At 51.9% G+C, this 8951-nt stretch overlaps 1 protein-coding gene across 1 annotated transcript; it reads right to left on the bottom strand.

Annotated features, from left to right (window-relative positions):
• Window positions 1-2963: 2963 nt before the first annotated feature.
• LOC110318326 (kallikrein-4) lies at window positions 2964-6688 on the bottom strand. Its single transcript, XM_021193301.1, has 5 exons — window positions 6625-6688; window positions 4650-4812; window positions 4187-4437; window positions 3961-4094; window positions 2964-3116 (listed from the first exon to the last, which is right to left on the bottom strand). The coding sequence occupies exons 1-5, from the start codon at window positions 6686-6688 to the stop codon at window positions 2964-2966; spliced, it is 765 nt and encodes a 254-aa protein (XP_021048960.1).
• Between the last annotated feature and the right edge of the window lie 2263 nt (window positions 6689-8951).

Genomic DNA, 8951 nt, shown 5'->3' with positions numbered 1-8951 from the left:
AAAAAAAAAAAAGAGTTCCTGGCTGGAGAGATGGCTCAGTGGTGATAAACATGTACAGCTCTTGCAGAGGACCCAAGTTGGGCTCTCAGCACCGACACCAGACTGCTTACAACCACCTGTTACTGTAGCTCTGGGTAACTGATGCCTTTTTCTAGCTGGCCACACACACACACACACACACACACACACACACACACACACACACACACAAGAGTCCCTGATGTTTCGCTGATGGATTCATACTGTATATAGCAGTCCATGTATGGCTTCCTGGTACAAAAGGGTTTTCGTATGTAACCAAACCACTGCTTATGCCATGCCATCCATTCTCTTTCCTTTAATCACTGTGTGATCCATTTCACCCCAGGTCCCTATGTCATTCACTAACTGTACACACTTGCGCTATTTCCAACCTGATTTCTAAGCAAAACATTTGTGATAGGGGGAGGGGACAGCAGGATCTCACACAGCCCCGACTGGCATTAAACTGGGTGACGGACTGAGGACTGTCTTGAGCTCCTGATCCTCCTGCCTCTGCCTCCCAAGTACCGGCATCACGGGCTTATTGCAGCACACCCAGCTTATGCAGTGTGGTGATGGAAGCCAGGGCTCCATGCGTGGGAGGCAAGCACTCTACTTAGCTGCCTTCCCCATCCTAAGCAGGGCTTCTGTTTTTAGTTTTCCCCATAGATCTTAGGTAAATAACTGGGGGTGAAAGTGATGACCATCAAGCAGATGCACGTGCAAGAATCTGCTGCGGGGGGACTGGAAAGATGCTCCCCTGTAAATCACTTGCTGTGCAACCATTGATGGTCCCCAGCACCCACATGAAAGCCAGACAAAACAGTGTCTGCAACTGTAATCCCAGCACTTCTATGGTGAGATGGGAGGTGGAGATAGGAGAATTCCTAAAAGCTGGCCCGCTGACTATAGCCGCAAACGAGAGACTGTCTGTCTCAAGGTGGAAGGACCAGCACTCAAGGTAGTCTTCTGACCTTCACATATGTGTTGTGGTACACACACAGCCGTAGTCACACATGCACACGGACGCGCACGCACACACTTTAAAAACGAATCCGCTAGGCTGTTTTCTGACTTGGTGTGCCATTTTAAAATCTCCCTAAAATTCCTGCTCTGTGTATAACTGACACTTGATCTGGTGACATTCTGCAGTGTCAGCAATCTTGGCAGATGTGTGTATGTGAGGAATTGTATGTTCTACAGACAGAGGATGCACCGTTTCACAGGTGTGCTGATTACACTGTGTGAATCATTTGCCCACATCTTGGCTGTTCTTTCTGTCATTTTCTCCAAGTCACTGTGAGAATTTTCAGTGACAAGGGACTTGCTGATGCCACCTTTAGTAACTTACTCCATACTTTATATATCTGAGAATCTGTTAATGATACATAAGAAATTTTGATAGTCGGGTCCGGAGGCGCACAGCTGCCATCCCGCACTTGGAAGGTACAGGGAGGAGGATCAGAAACTCAAGCTCGTCCTTAGCTACATAATGAATTCCAGGTCGGCCTGGGTTACCTACGGTTCTGTTTCAAAGCAAAACAAAATAAAGCACAACAAGACTAAATACATAACGAAAAGGTGGTCGGAAGTTTTACACTTCCTTTGTAGGCACATTCACAAAGCAATCATCTGTCTGTCTATCTATCTATCTATCTATCTATCTATCTATCTATCTATCTATCTATCTATCTATCTATGTATCTATGTATCTATCTATCTATCTATCTATCTATCTATCTATCTATCTATCTATCTATCTATCTATCTATCATCTATCTATCTGGTTGATTGGTTTGGGAATGGCCTTGAACTCTTGAGCTCCCTACCTCAGCTTGTACTACAGATATGTGAGATGCACCACATCTCCACATTGCCGGTATAATTCATTAATGAGAATCTTAATAGCAATTCCTTCTATTGTGGGTGCTGAGTGTATCTTGTCTCCGTTTCTCACAGCAGGCATCTTAGATATTTTTTTCCATCAGCTCCAGCTATAGCAGCTGTGTCCTGAGACAGGTACAGAGAAACATTCTTAAAATGTGAGAAAGAAGACAAAAACATTCTGGAGAGACGGCTGAGTGGTTGAGAACACCGGCTGCTCTCACAGAATATGGGGGTTGGATTCCAGCACCCATGTTCAGTGGCTTACAGCCCCCATAAGTCTAGCTCCAGGGGATCTGCTGCCCTCTTCTGGTCTCCATGGCCACTGTACTCACACAAGCATGTGTGCTTGTACACATACACACACACACACACACACACACACACACACACACACACAAGTACACATAAATAAAAGTAAGAAGTAGATCTTAAAATCAAAAGACGAAACCAAAAGCAGACCAATCACATAGAAGCTGTAAAGCTGGAAATCCCCTGTTGGAAATGAGAGGGCATCACGGACCGGGCGTCTCCTAGCATCACTGACACAGGCTGCTGCATGAAGAGCCAGGGGCCTCCTGGTTTACATTCTCATTGCACAGATGGGGAGCCAAGCGGAAAAGCCATGTGTTGGAATATCCCATGAGTGGAAAGGGACGCAGAGGGTGCTTCAAACAGAACCGAGAGGTCTTTTATTTGTGGATCCCTGAGGAGACAGACGTAAGATGTTTGGGGAGGGGAGAGACGAGCCTAATGGTGACAAAGGCAAGGCTGGGTCAACACTAGGCTACTAGAGGACACTGCACACAGAGGAACATGCAGGTGGGTTCCACTCCTGTGTCCCAGGGAGGAGGTTGCGGCATGAATCCCTGAACCTGAAAGAGGGTATTGTGGTCTGAATCCTTGGGTCTGAGAGATGAGATTGGAGTCTGGACTTGTGAGTCTGAGGGAGGAGGCTAGGGCCTGAACTTGTAGATCTGAGGGAGGAGGGCTGGGAGCAATCCTGAGTCTCAGGTTCCTTCAGCAGGCTTCATGTGGGCGGCGTAGTCCGTCCGTGGCTAGCTTGTCTGAATGGTGGTCTGGATCCAGTTAGTGAACTTGCAGAGATTGGTGTAGACACTTGGTATACCAGGCTGCCCACACTTTCCTTGTCCCATAGACACGAGCCCTTGTAGGGATCTGTTGCACACTATGGGACCCCCAGAGTCCCCCTGAGAGAGAGAGAGGGAGGGGAGGGGAGGGGAGGGGAGGAGAGGGTGAGGAGGAAAGGGAAAGGGAGGTGGGAGGGAGAGGGAGAGGGGGGAAGGGGAGGGTGAGGGAGAGGGAGTCAGAATCCAGGAGAGCATGAGCAGAAAGTCTCAGAGCTCCACTTAAGTAAGCGTCGTCGTCGTAGACAGGGTCAGAAGGAAAGCAGCCACATACCCTTGCCAGAGCCCTGTGTCCACACAACTGGCTGCTTTCCTGGGGCTTGTTGCTTGCCCTTTCTGCTTGTCTGTCTGTCTGTCTATCTGTCTGTCTCCTTCAGGGCTTGTTTTTCTGCCTCTGTGTCTTTGTGTTCTGTGTGTGTCTGTGTTTCCTTCGTTTTCACTTTTTCTCCGAATGGTTATTTCTTTTCTTCCTGGGTCTATTTAGTGGTTTTTGTTTGTTTGTTTGTTTGTTTGTAGTACTGGAAGCAGAACCCAGTGCCTTTATTGAGGTGCTCAACCCCTGAGCCACGGCCCTAGCTCTTCGCTGTAGTCGGGGCTGAATGGCTATGATTATAGGTTTGAACCACCATGCCTGGCTTCTGGGTCTCTGCCTCCCTGATCCTCTCTCCTCCCCTCTCCCCCTCCTTCTCCCCATCCCCCATTCTCTTCCTCTTCCTCCTCCCCCCCCTCCTCCTCCTCCTCACTGTGTATATCTGGTTGGCCTTGAACTCACAGACACCCCCTGCCCCTGCCTACCCTGCTGAGATTAAAGCGGCTCCCCCACGTCTCACAGTCCATCTCAGTGTACCTCAGGTGCACCTTTTGCACCTCCCTGCCTCGTCTCTGTTCCACCCTCCCCAGGTCTCACATTGCACGTGTCCTTTTGGTCCTGTCCTCCAGCGCAGAACATGCTGAGGTGGTACACAGGGTCATACAGCAGCCGGCAAGTCTCCTCTGAAGCCACTGAGAGATTCACACACTGCAGGAGGCTAGGCAGTTTCCCTGGGGCACACAATGGAGGGTCAGCCCATTTTGGCTGGGGGGGGGGCACGGGGAACTTCTCAGAGAGGTCAACCCTGTTCCGGGCAACTCACCATTCTTTAGTCGACCCCAACCAGAGACTAGGCAGGTATCCCCAGGAACGGGACACTGGGTAGCCACAGGGATGCTCCTGATGGTGTTAGACTCCATCACTGATTCGTTTAGCTTGATGAGCATGAGATCGTTGGCAAAAGAAGGGTCGTTGAAGTTGGGGTGTTGGATGGAGAGGTGGGCCTCTAACATCCGGCTGCCAGGCTCTTGGGAGCCTTTCAGGTTGTGCAGGCCCAGTCCCACGATGTAGGAGCTGAGGACCACCCAGCAGGTGAGTGTACAGTGGCACCCGTATCTCCCAACTCGTCCTCCACCCTAAAGCAACAGCGATCTCCTGCTTCGCCTTTCCCTTAGGTTTGGGCTCTCCTCACGTGTCAACACTATGGCCACTTGCGCGCCCTCTGCAGGCCGCATATGATATTGCAACCCCTCCCCTCAGCATCCCGCCTTACCACCCCCACTCACTCCTGTAAGCAATGTGCTGCTGACAGCACCCACTGCGGATGCACCAGGACGCCTGAGCAGAAAAAACCGTCTTCTGAGAACAGTGCCACCTGCCAGGGTTGCGAGTGTGGGAAGCAGTCCTGGCCTTGTATGATCCGGCTGCTGACACTTGAGGCGGAGGCTCCTAGGGATGGAGTCAGGATTGGGAGGTATAGGGTGTGGAGCAGGGGCGTTTCAAGGCTTCTGGGATGGGAGCAGGGTCCAGATGAGAGCTCAGAGATATGGGGAAACAAACTAAGAATCCTGGATTAGAGTTCTTTCCCACAGGGTCTGGGTGAAGGGGAGTGGTTAGAGCCTCAGGCCGAGGTCATAGTAGGAAACCAGTTCAAGAGGTAGGATTAGGGTTCCTAAGGTAGGATATCAAAGTTAAGGACTTGGTTAAGAGCTTGGGGATGGAATTAGGGTTTTAGGGTCTGGGCCATTGCTAGAGACAGGTTCAGGACACAGTCTTGCTGTCCCTGAAGGTAAGATTTAGTGCAGGGGTTTGGCCAGGCTTTCAGGGGTGGAGCCAGGGCTGGGGACAGAATGAGGGCGCTGGACCAGGGAGGGTTTGAGAGCAGAAATGTGGCTGGGGCTTCCGAGGTCTCTGGGGAGGTGTCATAGAAAAGGGGAAGGAAACTGCTTTAAAACTGAGTGGTTGGGGCAAGAGTCTGGACTGGGTGCAGGCAGGGCTCATCATAGCAGGGTGTCAATGTAGAGACCTTGGTCTCTGCCTCCTGAGAAGGCTTAGGGTTGACCACATAAGCAGATCTGGGGACAAGGTCTTACTTCGGGGATGTGGGAATGGCTGGGGACAGGCAAAGAGGCTGGAGCAGGGTTCTTAGGGGCCGGCCGAGTCTGAGAACAGGAGTGTGGGTGAAGCTTCAGAGTTCATAAAGGTCAGGGTCAGAGACAGGAGAATTACGGTGAAGGGGCTGGCAGAGTCAGGACTGGATGGTGATACAGGACATAGGACATGGCACTAGTCTTCAGTCACCAAGCAACTGGTGACTGGAGTGGACCCAGAACTTCAGGGTGGAGTCGGGGTTCAGAGGGGTGGAGTTAAGACTGAGAGGGATAGGGTCAGGGCTCAGAGGGGTGGAGTCAGGGCTGAGAGGGACGGGGTCAGGGCTCAGAGGGGTGGAGTCAGGTCCCTTGAGAGGAGGTAAAGCCAGGAGCCTCCTTAGGTCTGGGAGCCGGGATCATCAGCACACTGGATGTAGGGTCATTTGTCAGGAGGACGGTCAGCTTGGATTCTGAGGCTGGTCTTCAGGACCCAGGAACCATTTCTCCCTCACACACAGTCATGACTCCAGGAGCTGTTCAACTTTTGTGGCACAGCTGTGCTTCCATGAACCTCCCCACAGGCACACCCAGCCACAGCCCATTCACCCAGGCAACACCTTTATCCCAGAGGGGGCTGGGAGCTCAGTTGGTGCCATGGCGGGCTGCTGGCTTAGTATGCACAAAGCCTTGGGTTTGGATCCCAGCACCACGTAAACTGGGCATGGTGGTGCACACCTATAACCCCAGCACTTAGGAGGCAGAGGCAGAAGGATCGGACATTTAAGGTTGTTCTTGGCTGCTTAGTGAACTCACGGCCAGCCTGGACTAAGTAAGACTCTTAAAAAATAAATAAGTGGGTCAGGTATCAACTCTAGCACTCAGGGGACAGAGGCAGGCTTACTTCTGAAAGTTTGAGACCAGCCTGTTGTACGTAGAGAGTTTAAGAGAAAGAATCATCTAGTCACTCAGGAACTGGGCACAGATCCCATCTTCTCCTTAGCGGCACAGACTGTCGCTCATTCTCAGGACCTGTCACCCTTTACAGCCATGACCACACACAGACACATCATACTGCCACATCAGTCAGAAGCAGTAGGACACTGAGTCATGCTGTTGGCTGACACTGTTCACTCCGGCACACACCAGGACACACACACACACACTCAGATACCTGTGACCTCAAGGATGAGGTACCCCAGGAACCAGCCCCAGGGGGTTTGTGCAGTGACCATCATGTTGGCTCCTGGAAATGAAGACAACAATGAATCTGGACGGTAGCCTTACTCCCTGCCTCCCCACGATCTCTCCCTTGCCTTTCTCGTTTGTGGGATGTGACTGGGCAGAGAGAAACAGAGAGAAGGGGGGAGAAGTAAGGAGGAAGAGGAGGAGGAAGAGGAGAAGGAGGAGGAGGAGGAGGAGGAGGAAGAGGGGGAAGCATCTATCTAGGGACGGGTGGGTGTGTGGAGAAATGGAAGCATAGATCTTCACTTAGGACAGATTGAGGACCCCGGCAGGGCATTCAAGAGATCTATCTGGTTGGAGGCGGTCTGAGAGGCAGAGACCAGAGACAGAGGTCCGGCGAGGAATGCAGGGATGCTTCTAAACAGAGAGAGAGAGAAAGAGCAGAGAGTGTCTCACCTGCTGCTTCTGGGCTCCGGATTCTGCCTGTGGCGAGCTGAGCTGAGCTGGTTTGCTACCCACAGGGGCCCCCATGGGGCTTTTAAGCTTCCTCAGCTGGGGCTGGCCTGCCCCCCAGGGGACACATTCCATACGTCAGGTGCTGCAGGCTCCAGCTCAAAGCCTTCAGGCTGCCTCCATGCCAGGTGGAGTCTGGGGCACAGGGAGGGAACAGTGTCCAGACCCCAGTTTCTCTGGCCTTTTTTCTTCCCCCTCCCTGGTCCCCCCCTCATGTTCTTTCATTCATCCGTTCCTTCTCTCAGGCTCCTTTTATTCCCTAAATGAAACTCCCCTACCTCACTCCCATAGTCTCCCTCTGTGTCCTTCCTGTTCGTCCTCCGAAAACTACCCCAGCATCAGATCCAGCCTCCATCTGGTACTTCCTTGGACATCTTATCTGTGACCCACCTCTCCATCTTCCTGTTCCCCACTCATAGGACCAGGGTAAGCTTCACTCCATGCTCAGCCTGAATTCAGATGACCCTGCACACAGATCCTCCCTCTGCAGGTGTCCTGATGCAGAGGCTCCTAGGAAGGAGGGTGTGACAGAGGTACCCCTTAGTCAACAGCAATTGGCAGCTCTCATGCTTGGAGCTCTAAATCAGGTCAGGGACTAGGAAGAACGATGTCTCCATGTTCCTGGGACTCCTGTCCCGGTGATCAGGGGGAGAGATGTACAATCAGGTAAACAGAGGAATCAAGAAATAAATGGTAGTTGGTAGTGTCTGAGCCAGATGACTATGAGGAAGAGTGGGAACCAGGCAAGTGAGGTTACATCAGAAGACCTCTTGGTATTTGCCCATGGATGACATTCCCATGGGAAGCAAGGCAGACAGGCAGCCTTCAGAAATGGCTTAGGTATCAAGGTTCAGTGGCAGAGGACATGACTTCCTTATTTACTTTGTGAAATTGCTCTTGGTGAAGAGTGACAGAGGTAGGGATCCAAGGCTGAACCATGACTGGGAAAGCACTGAGATTCAAGTGGGAGATGCTGGGGTCTGGTGGGAGATGCTGGGGTCCAGGAGGGAGATGCTGGGGCCCAGGAGGGAGATGCTGGGGTCCAGGAGGGAGATGCTGGGGNCCAGGAGGGAGATGCTGGGGTCCAGGAGGGAGATGCTGGGGTCCAGGAGGGAGATGCTGGGGTCCAGGAGGGGGATGCTGGGGTCCAGGAGGGAGATTCTGGGGTCCAGGAGGGAGATGCTGGGGTCCAGAAAGGAGATGCTGGGGTCCAGAAAGGAGATGCTGGGGTCTGGTGGGAAAGTCTGGGATTCATATGGGCATACTGGGTGCATCAGGTCTCATAGGTACATACTGTGATTGATGAGGCCAGTACTGATGACAGGGAGGCCAGCTAAGGCAAAGAACAAAGAGGTGGGTGGTGTTTTTCTGTCTTCCCACTGGGTCAGGTGGAGGTGACCTAGAGTTGTGGATGTAGGCAGTGGGGATATTTCTGGTCTCACATATTGGGGTTATTTGCACTGAGATGGGAATCCACTTCAGAGACAATGAGGGTCAGATGTGAACCAAGAGAACTGGGAGATGCCAGACCACAGAAGGACGTGAAGGCTCAGAGAGATGGAGACTTGGAGATCTGAAGATGGGAAGAGCAGAAGCGCATACCTGGAGAGACACACGACAACCTCACACTCATCCCTCACTGGAGGATTCTGGGTAGGGACTTGACACCGTACATCTCTCAGAGACCATGGAAAAACATATGCATGCTTCTGTTTGTGTGTGAATTCTCCTAACACCTGCTTCCCCTCGGAGTCTTTTGAGGACAGATTGCTGCGTCTCGCTTTTGCTGACGATGCGCATTCA

Source organism: Mus pahari, chromosome 1, assembly GCF_900095145.1.
Source record: "Mus pahari chromosome 1, PAHARI_EIJ_v1.1, whole genome shotgun sequence".
Classification (NCBI taxonomy): Eukaryota; Metazoa; Chordata; class Mammalia; order Rodentia; family Muridae; genus Mus; species Mus pahari.
The sequence above is the reverse complement of the archived record's forward strand: the minus strand, read 5'-3'. Positions and strand labels throughout refer to the sequence as shown.

Bases quoted from the DNA above. Each gene is read 5' to 3' on its own strand.
- LOC110318326 (XM_021193301.1), bottom strand. From the start codon at position 6,688: ATGATGGTCACTGCACAAACCCCCTGGGGCTGGTTCCTGGGGTACCTC. The intron at 4,438-4,649 runs GTGAGTGGGGGT...GGTGGTCCTCAG, and splicing joins GCAGCACATTGCTTACAGGA to CTCCTACATCGTGGGACTGG. The intron at 4,095-4,186 runs GTGAGTTGCCCG...TGTGTGCCCCAG, and splicing joins TTGGGGTCGACTAAAGAATG to GGAAACTGCCTAGCCTCCTG.